This window comes from Uranotaenia lowii, chromosome 3, assembly GCF_029784155.1.
Source record: "Uranotaenia lowii strain MFRU-FL chromosome 3, ASM2978415v1, whole genome shotgun sequence".
In the NCBI taxonomy this organism is placed as follows: domain Eukaryota; kingdom Metazoa; phylum Arthropoda; class Insecta; order Diptera; family Culicidae; genus Uranotaenia; species Uranotaenia lowii.
In genome coordinates, this window is record NC_073693.1 from 197,699,486 (window position 1) to 197,714,527 (window position 15,042).

Sequence of the window (15,042 nt, forward strand, 5' to 3'; positions counted from 1 at the left end):
TGAAAATTGCCAATAAATCAGAGTACTTACCCTCGCACAACCAGAACTGGCGCTGTCGCCAACCGATCCTTCGCACCATCGGAACCGGTACTGTTGCGTTCCGAATAATCCCGAAAAAGTGGAATTTCCTCGAACTGTTCCGGCGTACTAAATTTTATATTCTGCACAAATTTAACCATGCACGTGTGATGTGACAGCAGAAAATTTTGAGGTGCGTTGCTAAAATTATCGAATATTTTTCATGATTAATAGCTGTATCTTTCAGGAATATTTTTTTATCTTATCGTCGCGTTGCCAAATTACACAAATAGTTTTTCGGAAGATTAATCTTATCTTTTAGAAATGGTTTTTTCTCGTTTCTAGCAAAGGCACATTAGCAATGACCCAAAAGAAATCGTAACTATTAATGTAATCAGAACCGAATAATTCGAAAGATGCATCGTATGGTTTCTAGCTATGCGGGTGTTCATTCTGATCAGCTCATCGGAACCGTTCAGAAAGGTATCTCATAGTGGATAATTGTCATTTCCAATCAGACAAAACTTACGAATCCAATCTAACAAAATTTTTCCTAAGAATTTTGGAATTTAAATTGAAAATACAATTGACGACTGGCGTTAAAAAATATATGCATTTTCAATTTTTTTTTTGTAAATGCTTTATTTGAAACGGCTCATACCTCTAGGGTTTAAGGAGCCAAACTCGTTTTGCATTTTTACAATTGGTATGCTTAGCTTAACACTTGTTTAGAAGAGAAAGAAGGATAGAAAGGGAAATATGAAAATAAAAAGAATTACAGCTGAAGATCAATAGCTTTTAGGAAAAGATATATTTCGAACATGTAGTCCAAATCCATCACAGCTAACACATCCCTCACTGGAACGTCAGGTGGTTTTCCTCGGGCCCGAAGGGAATCTATGAAATTCGCTCTGGCGACAAGGTGGTTTCTCCGAGCCAAGAAGTAGAATTCGTTGAATACGATTTCACGCTGGTAAATGTTGCCTTCCATTGCACCCACCTTTGCAAGGGAATCTGCCCTCTCATTGCACATTTTCAATTTAACAATATAATTGTATTTATAGAATTCCTTGTTTTCTAGTATAATAACTTCGTTACATTACCAACTAAACTGCATGATTACACAATTAATTGTATGTTACAAAAGATTAACATAAATTCATTTTTACAGATTCTTCATTCTCCTCATTTCAATTTGGCAACATTGACGATCGTACGTTGGAAGTTATAATTTTAATCATGTTTGAGTTTGCTGCCGAAATAAAATTAAAAAAAAATAAACTAAAATATGAAAGAATACTCGGCATCAGAATGACGGTTTGACAATAAAGATTTTATTGCTACGCAAGAGATTTAAAGTTTGTTCTTTTTTTTGAGAAATTTCATTAATTTTTACTTTCCTGAAGAAATTTTGAAAATGTATGGGCATCCCCATGTCAAAATATACAGAATTGACTAACTGGCTGAAAGCTTTCGAATGTGTAAAAGCTTTTAGCTCACGCTCTGTATAAAGCACTCAAACATAAAACTAAGTGGAGACACTTTTCTCGAATCTGTATGGATTTTTATACAGATTAGAGTAACTTTGATTACCGTGCATACTGAAGAACGGCATCTCATCGAAAAACGTGAATAGTGAGAAGGAAAAGCAATTCGCCATTTTATTGAAGAAAACCAAATCGTTTGCAGTTCGCTCGGAAGAAGTAATCGCAAATTAATAATCGCGCCGTGAGTTTTTGGTGTTGTGAACATCTTCCGAAACATGCTGAAATCCTGCAGTGCCCGGTTCCGTTCCAGATTATCACCGATGGCGGCTTAAAACGGCCTAAAACGCTTCGAAAAGTGCTCACCATGGGATCCTATTAGATGGTTCCCTTCCCTTCATTCTGGCATAGTTAAGAACAACTTTTTTTTGTTGCCAGTGCTATGATATGTGTATTTGGGGCACCGCTAGAGCGCCGTCAGTTGGTCCGCAAGTAAATCAGTAAACCAAATACGGCTGAAATCTGTAGGCCAGCGGTGAGGTGGAAAACATTGACCGTGCAGTGCATGGGCCGGGTATGAAAGTTGAATAATTAATGCTCACATGAAAGTGTTTCTAGTTCGTGTTAATGTTGGATTTACGCAATTGGAAAAGAGCTGCTAAGGATAATCGTCTGGTCCCAGAAATTAAGGCCATTGATCAAAACTAACTTGAATTGCGGTTTGGGTTGATATTGAATTCCGTAGATGTTATTTTCAGACATCTGCCATCGATGTAGCTCAGCAAGGGGTCCCGTTTGATATCTATGAATGGATTAAAGAATGTTACACTAGATTGAATGCGAAAAGCGCTTGTTGAGAGCTTGTTATAGCTGCTTATTCGCAAGAAAGTGCTGCCTTGTCTTGACGAGAAAGAACTGGGTCAAATACCTACTGGTGCCCTATGTGTTTCGGTTAATTTTGTTCCTCCATGTAAGTAGTTTTGTGCACCATCAAGCCAAGTAAAGAAGTTCAAGTGCTGTGTTCAGCAAAGTTTTGGCAAATTTGTCCTCTCAGTGGGGTCGCGTTTGTTCTTAGCTCTTTCGGGTTGTTTGCCTTTTCGCTTCGAGTGCAATTGAGGGACGACGAGCGTGCTTTGATTCGATCGCGTAAGCACAAAACTCGACTTCAAAGTGGATACCAAAAGCAACCTGGGTCTAACCCAGGATTTCGAGAGGATGGTCGGTCTTTCAGGAGGAGCGGCCCATTTGTATGCAGCAGGACTTCCGCCGGCACAAGAGAGTAAGTGTCATAATTTTCCGATGAGTAATTTCAATGGCCTAATAGGTACATTTCCTAATCGAAATCGTTCGTCATCGCTCGGTTTATCTCATTAGCAATACCTATAAAAATGGCATTCGTTAAATTTATTGTTTCGATGAATGCTGACATTATTCTCAGATTAATTTTCAAAAATAACAAACATTAAGTATAGACATTGAATCAGAGAGGCAAATCTTGTAGAAGTAAAATGTCTGCACGAGAAAAAAATTTCTGTCGGCTGCAAATTTGCTGGATTATCTGTTTGAATTAGATTCAAATTTTGGAAACTTCCTTTTTTTAATAATTCCAAATCTAGAAATTAAACATTACAGCACCAACATATGAAAAGGGTATACATTAGACTGCCCTAAATTTGTATAGGAAATTCAAAACCTGTGAAATATTTTGCGCTGCAGACTAAAATTAATCCTAGGCCTTGCACAAGATCTCATGTCAAATTTGGGCCAGATCAGATCACGGGAAGGGCTCGCTCAACGACCCTGAAGTTTGAAGGCTCTTCAGTGTTTTGAATGAAACCGCAATAAAAAATATTTATAGAAATAAAAAGCGTTTATTTTCTATCTACATTTGATTTTTTTCATTTCTTAAAATAATAATTTGATATTGCCTCTTTTCTTAAAGAAAATTAAAAAATTTGAATATTTGAAAAAATGAATTTTACACTTCCAGATGGTAGCTGAATACATAATTTGTGTACCGTGGCCTGTGGCTGAACTTATGGTATTGAAAACACCAGCTTAAATAAAAATCTGTAGCCTTTTCAAAATAAACATTCATTAAGTGAATACTTCAAATGGTTGAATTGTTTTTATCATTCAAGCTACAATATTACAATATTCATACTATTATTCCTTTCTAATGCGATTTTAAAATGCATGAGCTTTGCTGTCGTTTTGACTATTTATTTCAGCATAAAGCAGCCCTCAGACAGCACCCTTATTAAACAAAATTTCAAAGATCGATCTTGTAGAGATCGATCCTTTTGCTTGGATTTTTTAGGTGGATCGATCCTTTTGCTTCGATTTTTAGGTAGATCGATCCTGGAACCATTCGGCTGGATCGATCTTTTCCAGTAGATCGAACAATCCTAATCTAAAGCCATATGAGATAAGTTAGCTTAGGTATCATACTATAAATATGAGAGATTGGCGATCCTAACTAACGCTGTGGATATACCGGAGCCTCCAAAAACTGGAGGAGCTTATTGTTGTACTAATTTGAAAAAAAAATACAACCGAATGCTTATGGATATGTCATTGCTTCTAAGATTTTAAAAGTTTCAAAACATATCTAGGTACTACCCTCCCCAAACATTTTATCAATATTAACCATTTATCTTTCCATTTCCCCGACAGTTGTCCGCGATATGTCCTCCATGCCGAGTGCCGCACCCACGAGTGCCGATGCATGTCTTAGCATTGTGCACTCGCTGATGTGTCATCGCCAGGGCGGCGAGAGCGAAGGTTTTTCGAAACGGGCCATCGAATCTCTGGTGAAAAAGCTGAAGGAAAAACGGGACGAGCTGGACTCACTCATCACCGCCATAACGACAAACGGAGCCCACCCGAGCAAGTGTGTCACCATACAGCGGACCCTAGACGGGCGGCTGCAGGTTGCCGGTAGGAAAGGATTTCCCCATGTCATCTACGCGCGCATTTGGCGGTGGCCTGATCTTCACAAAAACGAGCTCAAGCATGTCAAATATTGCCAATTTGCTTTCGATCTCAAATGTGATTCAGTCTGTGTCAATCCGTACCATTACGAAAGAGTCGTATCGCCAGGAATCGGTAATTGTTCTGAAAACTTTTGAGAAGTTAGTAATTTATTTGCGATTATTTGTTTGTTTCAGATCTTTCAGGATTAACTCTCCAAACAGGACCTAGTCGTTTGATAAAGGATGAATACACACCGGGTTCCGTAGTCGGAGGAACGATGGATATAGACGGAAATGAAGTAGGTACTATCCAACATCACCCAAGTCTGATACCGGGAGGTGGCTATGGAGGCATGGGAATGCACCAAGCTGTTCCAGGTATGTTCAAGAAATTGTTTTCCACCTTATCAGTTATATGATTTTCTTTGGTTTGCTTTTCTTTTTTGGTTGTCTTGTTGTGTTAATGTACGACGAAAACTAGACCCATCTCAAATAGGCAGCATGTTTCCACCGCCACCAGGAAGTGGCCCGCGCCCGATACCAAAATTAGAACCATCTGATCAACCTCGAAACAACAGCGGAGGAAATTGGATGAACAGTCAAAGTTCTTCGTCGTCTTCGGCTGCCAGTTCTACTTCCCACAACCGACTTTCCACTTCACTGCCTCATTGTAAGCGATTTTATGTTTTTTTTTTTGGTTGCTAGTTACCTTTTCATCATGTTTTTGATAAGTAAAATTATCAACTAATTACACATTGTTGTTTTCTTGTCAGCTTCTGTGTTAGGAAATCCGGTTGGCATACCCGGAAGTGGTGGCTTACGTCCTCCAGCTCAATCGTCACAGCCACAGGGTCCTCCCTCATCGCAAGCAAATCCTCAAATGACAAATGGTGGAAACGGACTTATTGGTAGTTCGTCGCAACCTAGTCTGCTTGGGAATGACGGCCAAGGCCAATACTACGCAAATAACTCAGTAGATCCCAGCCTAGGAGGAGATCCGCAAATGGGACCGAACATGGGTATCCAAAACAATATCTCCACTGCATCGCCCGTTTCACCACATCTACAGCAAAATGGATATGTACCCGGATCGAATAACCCTCAACAGCAACAGCAGCAGCAGCAACAACAACAGCAGCAGTCGCAGCAACAAACTTCATCCGGTCAATATGGTCAACATCAAGCAGGGGCTGCCACTTGGTCCGGTTCCAATACGTTGACTTACACACAATCCATACAACCACCGGCCCCAGATCCTCGGTCCCATGGTGGTCAACAGCAGTATTGGCAGCACGGAGGAAGTTCATCTGGTACGGCTGGTTCCAACTCGGGCCAACTGCAGGAACTCTCAAGTCAACCGCGTCTTCTTTCGAGACAGCCGGCCCCCGAATACTGGTGCTCGGTTGCCTACTTCGAACTTGATACTCAGGTTGGCGAAATGTTCAAAGTACCCTCGAATCGTCCGAACGTCACAGTCGACGGATACGTCGATCCATCCGGTGGGAATAGGTTCTGTCTGGGAGCCCTCAGTAACGTCCACCGAACGGAGCAAAGCGAAAAGGCTAGGTACTTATCGAAAGTTTTTTCAGAATGGGCATCATTATTCAATTTGTTTTTTTTTATTACAGATTGCACATTGGAAAGGGAGTTCAGTTGGATCTGCGCGGTGAAGGAGACGTTTGGTTACGGTGTCTCAGTGATCACTCAGTATTCGTGCAAAGTTATTATCTAGACCGAGAAGCTGGAAGGACACCTGGGGATGCAGTGCATAAGATTTATCCGGCAGCTTGCATAAAGGTGTGTGGGAACTTTTCAATAATGTGAATTGAAATTCTAATAAAAATATATTCGATCTCATTTTCCAGGTATTTGACTTGAGACAATGTCATCTTCAGATGCAATCCTTAGCTACCAGTGCACAGAAGGCCGCCCAGATGCAAGCAGCCGCTGTAGCCGGTGTTTCTGGAATGCCAGTTGCTGCTCCTAGAAGTAAGTATTCATTGCCTTGGTGCCATCTATGTTTACGTTATAATCCTAAATACCTGTTCACAGATCTCACAGCCGCTGCTGGGATTGGTGTGGATGACTTGCGCCGGCTCTGTATCCTTCGGTTATCGTTCGTTAAGGGCTGGGGCCCGGACTACCCAAGGCAATCGATAAAGGAAACGCCATGCTGGGTTGAAGTTCACCTCCATCGAGCATTGCAGCTACTGGACGAAGTACTTCATCAAATGCCCATCGACGGACCACGAGGAATTGTGGAGTAAAATATTTACGTGCAGTTTTGACACCCTTAGCAGGACTAAGAGATTTATTTCGGTTAAGCTATTGAACCTTTATGATGCCATGCGAAATCACAAGTGTCGATCATTGCTGAGCGAGTGAGAACTTTTCCGGTTTTTGTGTCATTATAAAAAACAAATGCTTAAAGCAAAGTTCGGCATCCTACTGTCCACTAGTCCAATTCTGATTGGATAGAATTTTCCTACCAAAAATTCTACTGACGAGTCGTAAGAGTTTATACTGAACTATTATGATATATATATTCTCAACCATATTAGGTGGAATTAAAGTTTTTCTCATAGTATATAAGAAAAGATGTACGCAAGACTAAGTTGTGTAGACTTAAAAATCTTCGACAAAAAAAATAGTTTTTCATTTGAAGATGTTGAATGAGCCATTCAAAGGTGAAAAAGTGTGATTTGTTAGACAGAAAATTTTAGGTAATATAACTAAGTACACTTGACAGAAAAAATACTAACCGTTTTACATCCAAAATTGTACTGGTTCCAGATAGAATAGTGAAAATGTTAGAATTAGCCAGCGCCGCAGATTGTTCGTTTATTAAAGTATGACATCGTCTCAAAAATTCTCTGAACAATAATGAGATAAAATATAGCAAGAAATGTTGCAATCAACAAAATGTTCTACCTCTAACATAAAAAAACATCAACTCACACATACAAATAAAATACATTTATTAGAAACAAGTAGCTTAATTCAGTGTGAAAATGACAAACACAAAATATGGAAGTTCAGGATCAATATACGAAGTGTAATTGCAATCTATGAATGACAAAAAGTATTGGAGGATATACTACTAAAACGCAGTAAATAATGTTGCATGTTTCTAATCAGTAAAAAACGAATATTTATGAAGGAGTATGTACCTAACATGACGATGAACAACAGCTATGCCTAATACATATTTTTATCTTTTTTTGTCCTGGTTTGCGAAATCAGAGAAACTTTTCATCACAAACACATTGAATAAAAATATTCTTGTTGATTTCTGTTTCCAACATCGGCATCCAAACGATGTAATTCACAACGGTGAATTAAAACAAATCACAAGTGCAATGAATACTTATTAAAACAGAGGAAAAAAAACAAAAAAAAATCTTGTAAAAACCTGAACCAATTATTTCATGCTTGTTATGTTTTTAGTTTTTTGTAAACATAAAACGAGAAAAATTATACAAAATGTGAAGAAAAAAACCAAAATACGCAATCGCGTCTCGATTCGATTTCGTTTATGTTCTCGAGTCTGATTATAAATCTGCCCCGGAAAAGTCTATCCAATTATGGTTTGCGAACCTTCGGTTGAAATTTTTCGCAAACAACTAATTTTAGGAAATTAACTTAACCCGAGCGTTTAAAGCGATTTGTGTTGTATATCTAAGATATAAAAATGTAGAAGTGATATTTTAACGATTAATTAACTGTAACAATACCCTAGTTTACAATGATTAGCTTCCGAAGAAGAGTCAAACGCTAGAGAAACAAAAACAAATTAAATGTTTGATTAAAAATGTGTAAAGCACCGAAAGATGCCGTGAAATGGGATAATGGCTTTCCTCGTTTATCGCATGTACTAGCTGACCCGTTGTGCTTTGCTACACCTTCCGGAAATAAATGTAATTTGTAAAAATTTATTCAAATTTAGATTTTAGATACCATTTTTTTAAATCAAACCTCATCATACTTCAGAACCAACAACTTTGAAATGAAAGCTGCAGCTGCAGTTCTGAATTGCAATTCAAAGATGGTATATTTTATTTACTGAAATTTGATCTCTAAACTCGTTTTCCAAGATCTGAAATTTGTACTCTGTACCCAAAAAAACCTTTTTTAATATGGTCCCTTTTTGAAAAGCTCTTTATCTTAAATTTACATGGGAGCTCTCCCATCTTTTTCAATTTTGTCCCCCACTGCATGAAGAAGAAATTTAACCGGCTCGATACCCAAACAGCACTTATCATGGTAATAAAAAATATATTAAATTAGTTATGTATTAAGTACAGTGCAAATTTCTTTTTTTTAATAAATTTACTACGGTAAACATATAAAAATTTAAAAAAATATCAGTTGCATCACTAAATAAGCTCTCAGCGTTTTTTTATTTTCTCTTTGAAAGTCAAATATTCAAAAATGTAGGCAAAAACAAATTTCTAAGTTTTCATTTGTCCCGTATATCGGGGCAAGTGTCAATGCAAAGCTTATTTACAGATGCGTCAGAGTAATAGCTTTAAAATCGAATGCTGTTCAAAGGGAATGACCTTCATTTACAAAGACATTTAAGAATTTTCGATATCCGCTGCAGTTTCAACATTCGGAATACCCCTTCTGGTCTTTCCAAAATATTGAATCATTTTGAAGATGAATTTCTTAAAAGTTCAACGTTTGCCCTTGCCCTACCGTGTAAGTTGACAGAAAGGAATATTGTTTTTAACACTTTAAGGGTAAACTATTTTTTTTTTTTTTTTTACAATGCATTTATTTGAAACGGCTCGTACCGTAGGTTTCAAAGAGCCAATGTCTGGTTTGTGTAATTACATTTTAAAGTATCCAAAGATTTAGATAAAGTGAAAAAGAAAGTAGTAGTTATAAACGGAGATCAATAGCTTTTAGAAAGAGGTAGATTTCGAGCATGTAATCAATGTTTATCGCAGCTAATACATCTCTCACTGGGGTGTTGGGTGGTTTTCCTCGGGCCCGAAGGGAGTCTATTAAATTCGCCCTGGCGACAAGGTGGTCCTCACACGACCAAACAATATGCTCGATGTCATGGTAACCTTGACCACAACCACATAAATTGCTGCCAGCAAGATTAAAACGATAGAGTAACGCGTTTAAGGAACAATGATTGGACATGAGACGGGAAAATACTCGAATAAAATCCCGACGCAAGTCCAACCTATTGAACCATGGTTTAAGGCTTACCTTTGGGATAATCGAGTAGAGCCACCGGCCCAACTCATCTTCGTTCCATTTTCGCTGCCAGTTGACAAGAGCATTTCTTCGAATTACAAAGTAGAATTCGTTAAAAGCGATTTGTCGCTGATAGATGTCGCCTTCTACAGCTCCTATTTTCGCCAGTGAGTCTGCCTTTTCATTGCCCATAACTGAGCAATGTGAAGGAACCCACACAAACGTGATAAAAAAGCGACGACTATATAAAGCACTCAACACTACCCGTATCTTCTCGAGGAAGTATGGGGAGTGTTTCCCGGGTGTTATTGAACGAATAGCCTCAACGGAGCTGAGGCTATCTGTTACAATAAAGTAGTGATCAGCGGGTCTTGATGCTATGCTGTCTAGTGCCCAATGTATAGCTGCCAGCTCCGCGATATACACTGAGCACGGAGATTGAAGACTGAAGGAAGCACTGTAAATTTGGTTGAACACTCCAAACCCGGTACATTCATCGATAACGGATCCATCAGTAAAGTACATTTTATCAGCATTGACGTGTCCATACTTTACATCAAAAATCCTTGGAACAGTAAGAGAACGATGTTGTTCTGGAATTCCTCGAATTTCATGCTGCATGAACAAATCAAACTGGACAGAAGAGTTGTCGTAGTCAGGGTGACAAACACGAATAGGAGAATACGACGAAGGATTAACCTGCATAGACATGAATTCATGATATATGGTCATATATCTTGCTTGAAGATTTTGCTCAAGAAGCTGTTCAAAATTTGCAACAGCTTCTTGAGCAAAATCTTCAAGCAAGATATATGACCATATATCATATATAGGGTAAACTAAAAATTTCTTTTAAAAATTTTGCGTCCAGTTGAATATCAGTTCTAAAGTCTCGCTTTTCAAAATCAAAGCGGATCAAAAGTCTCTTTTATGCAGCCATGTAACACAAAAATACTTTTCATGTTAAGTATGTACTTGAAATGGTATGTAAGCAAAAAGTACGATGGTTTTTTTCAGAATTATTCAAAATAAAATGCTCCCATTTTCATTTCTAAATTCGTTTCAGTTGTGTATTTGGGCCGAAGTAACAATTTCTAGAAAAAAAACATAATTTGTAATTTTTTTTAACAGAAAAAGTTGAACGTTTGAACATGTTCTAATGTTCCTTGAATGAAAAGTCGAATGCTACCAACATTAACACGAACCAAATATGGAAGTATTTTTGCAAATCTTTCAATTGGTTTTCATTCTATTGATAACATACCAATCCGTGGCACATCTAGGCGTCATTTATTACCACATGCTGTGTACAAATCAAATAAGCAAGAAAAAAACACATCTAGGTTGCATATCGCCCCACGTGTTTGAGAAACAGGCGCCTTATTGTTAAATTTTCCAGCAATCAATGAACAGTGTGCTTTGGTTACCATCTTCTTGCGACGACGTTTGCTCGCCCATGGAGACGAAAAACAAACCCCTCAAAGAAAATATGCTTGGTTGAGAAATACGCGCCAAAATATTCCTACTGATCAGTATGCTATGCCTGGGTTACTACCCTTTTGCGACGTTGGCTCGCGACGCCTCGACCATAGAGACGAAAAACAAACCGCCCAAAGGAAAAAAAAAACTCAAGAAAATGGATGTCATGACTTTAATTTGTCTCGAAAAACTACAAATTTTGTATGGAAGCCTCTCCTTCCTTAAGTCGGATGGAGTTTTGACTATTACAGAAACCATCCCCGGCCTCAAAAACCCTCAGATGCCAGTTTTGACGATGATCGGTTCAGTAGTTTCCGAGTCTATAGGGAACAGACAGACAGACAAACATTCATTTTTATATATATAGATAAGAATTTCTCATATAGTTTAAGTCATTGAAACTTGTATCTGCAACGTATTTTAAACTGGCAGGAAAATATATTAAATACATATAATAAAGCAGGATAAGATGCACAAATTCCTATATTTTTATTCATTAAAATTAAACCCCTTGGATTCAACAAGAGTTTGCTACGAGTTAAAAAAAATGAATGTAGCTATTTCCGTAAGACAATACTCTTTCCATCCCACTTTTTAAGTGATTCCTCTTTTTCCGGAAAGACAAAATAATTCCAGAAGCAGTTGAGGTTAACAGGTAAGTAATCTTTTTCACAAAATGAGATTAATGCTAGATTTGATGCAATTATGTCGAATATTCAAATTCATTCAAATATGTCGATTATTTATATTCGACACGATATTTTTAAAGTTTCGAAAAACTTTTTCGGTAGAACAGGCAGAAAATTACACAATAATTTAAAAAAACAACACCAGCAGAGGACAGCTCGAGAGGTCTCGCAACTTCATCATATCCAGACAGAGCACAGGTGCAAGGTGCATCATGTTGGAATACCATTCCCTTGGAAACCAAACTTAAACCTACCAAGACCTGTAAAAACCAAAAACGCCGTAAAAAATATTACTCTAGTTTATTATGAGTTGTATGTAGTAACGTTGATTCTCCAATGTTAAACACCTTCTTCATAGTTTCCTTAACCTGTACCTAGTACCAAAGAAGGCTATCATTACTCAATAAAATTACAATTATTATTTTGAACAAATTTTATTAGTTTATCAAATAACAGGTAAAGTATTAAAATTGACATTAGAGAAGTCATATTACAGTTATTAAGTTTTAAAAATACATTACAAAGATTAATTCAAAACCAGCAAAGTCTTTCAACATTTCTCAGTATTGTCTATTAAAAATTAAATGAAAAAACGCCACATTTTCAAACCTTTTTGTCCAGCACAGCACGAGCCAGCTCATCAACAATTGGCAGAAGATACATTCTATGGGCGTGGTAAAGCTGCAGCCAATTTTCTTCGAATAACATCATCAATTCTTCAATCCTGTCCGAAATATCAGGATAGAGGGCACTTATGGCCATGTTTTTGATCAACAGCCTTTTGCGTTCGGCCACAAGCCGTTCGTCTTCCGTTTTACCGGTAGGAAGAAGGGAACTTTGAGCGATGCGACGCTGTACCGAATCGAACCGTTTGGCAGCCGTCTCTGGAATGTCGACTTGGTCAACGGATTGTCCCTTGTTGAACTGTACCTCGAGCAGTTTTTGGCGTTCGTATTTGCTTTGGGCTACACAAATATAAAGTGGCTTCCCGTCTACTATACGTCCTTGTAACTCGGAAATTGCACGCCGGGCATCATACGGGGTATTGAAGCAAACAAATCCAAATTCCTTCGACCTGCCATCCGGATGACGCATCACCCGTGCCGAAACGATCAGGCCGAACACACCAAATATGCGCTGGAGCCGGTTGTCATCAATGGCCGGATTTAAATTCTTCACATAAACATTAGCCTCCTTATCCATGTTTCGATACATTTTGAACTTTTAAAGGGACGATAACGGAAAACCCACTTTTTAAGAGCAAATTTTGTTCGAACGTGCGAAAAATTTGAAAATTCAAACGATCGCGGCTCGAAGCTAGCTTACACTGTAAATGAAAAATACCAACGACGAACAAAAATTAACGCAGAGGATTATTAGACCGATGCAAAATTCACAAAATTAAAAAATGCGAATATGTACACAGATTTTTGCCACCATGAAAATCACGTGAAATCTACGTAAATTTCAGGAGCAAACAGAACTCGCGCAGCGAGCAGATTTCACGTAATTTTCATATGAGTTGTTGGTGAAGCCGTACGTGAAAATAACGTAGATCGGATGTGAATAAGGATTCGATCTACTGCATACTTTCTTCACTTCACAAAATCTTCGAAAAAATTGTATTTAATCTGGCTTCATATAGCGGTTGAGTGATCATCCCAGCTGCTACAATTCCGCTTCCTGTTGAAGTGGCAAAATATATAAACACCAACCAAATAATGATATTTTTATTACTTACGAAAAAACAGCTTCTCTATCGCAAAAACTTCTCTTTATGACATTCGTTAGCACTTGTAATCACGCGCGCCGTATTGGGTACCTTCACAGCCTCAAACTTTATCGCTTACCGCTGAAATCAGTCCGAGCTTTTAAGTTAGTTGACAACGTAATTGTCATTAACCGTTTGGCACCAATTGTAATAGTATAGAATGAATAACTTTTAAATTTTCATGATTTTCAGGTCAAAAACATAACATTTTTATGGTACCTTGAGCTAACCTCATATTTCACTCTTTTTTTTATCGAAATTCAGATTTTATATTGTTTATTCGATTGTGGAAATTTATGTAATATTATTTCAACCCCGAACATGCTATGTCTTAGATAATGTTTAATATAATCGTTTATGACATTTCATCTGTTGTTTTGTGAAAAATGGTCTTTTCAAATACAGTTATAAAGAATTTTTACTTAAAATGTGCTTTGCTTTGAAGCATGGATTTCACATTTTAATATATTGAAGCTATTTCTAAAAAAAAACGGGTTTGTTGAATTCTATGTGATGTTCACTTAATTAGCTCTGAATGGCTTATTTGTGTAAAATCTGTGTGAAAGAACAAACACAGTAAATTTTTGCCTCGATTTCCAGCAAAAAAAATTGCTGGAAACGTTCAGCAATCCAAATTTTTGCTGGAAACCAGCAATCGGTTTTCGAATTGCTGGATTTTTCAGCAATCGTTTTTGGTCTTTTCATGTTTGCTGAAAAATCAGCAATCGATTTTCAAATTGCTGGACTTTCCAGCAATTGATCTAGTTTGCTGGAAAATCAGCAATCGAGCTGTCACATTGGAGTTTGTTTGTTTTCGTACGCTGAAGTAAGGTGAGACTCTATTTTACGAATTTTTGTTAGATTTATATAATTATTTTTATTTTCCTCTTATAGTATCACCACAGAACTTACGTCCAGACCGTCAGTTACTCTCGGTGGCCCGGCTACGAATCCACCATCGTGCTGAACTGTGCAGTGTGCCATGCTTCGCAAAGCAAGTAGGTACACACACATATGCACCAATAATAGCACAAGGGGCAATGGAGTTAAAGGCCCTTATTCTGCGCCGCGCGTGACGTGATGATTGTCACCTCACCTCGGAGTCACCGTGAGATTTGTCACCTTATTCCCGGAGTCGATCCGGTTAAAGTGACAGAGGTTCACTCTAGGTGAGCGACCGAATGAACTCATGTGTCAAATTTGCTCGGGTTGTTTTTATTTCGTTCGCGATTCCAAATGTTGAAATTAAATTTAAAATCAAAATGTACAAATTTCGGTACGCAAACGGTCACTAACGGATTGCAAGGTTTAAGTAAGCAGCTGGAATAACTTTTGGCGCTGCGAATAAAGCGAATCGGACAGAATTTAGTCTAATATGTTTGGTTCCTGGAGCGGCTTGGAAAAAAAACATCCAA

General features: G+C 37.9%; 1 protein-coding gene across 2 annotated transcripts; it reads left to right on the plus strand.

The window, feature by feature from the left end:
• Positions 1-1,652: 1,652 nt before the first annotated feature.
• Positions 1,653-10,409, plus strand: LOC129755212 (mothers against decapentaplegic homolog 4). 2 transcript variants are annotated; one of them, XM_055751587.1, is made up of 8 exons: positions 1,653-2,781; positions 4,179-4,610; positions 4,673-4,855; positions 4,959-5,147; positions 5,251-6,043; positions 6,106-6,274; positions 6,343-6,466; positions 6,530-10,409. In XM_055751587.1, the coding sequence occupies exons 1-8, from the start codon at positions 2,718-2,720 to the stop codon at positions 6,742-6,744; spliced, it is 2,169 nt and encodes a 722-aa protein (XP_055607562.1). In that variant the 5' UTR covers positions 1,653-2,717; the 3' UTR covers positions 6,745-10,409. The 2 variants fall into 2 exon arrangements, with proteins under 2 accessions (XP_055607562.1, XP_055607563.1); XM_055751588.1 differs by lacking the exon at positions 4,959-5,147.
• Positions 10,410-15,042: the final 4,633 nt, after the last annotated feature.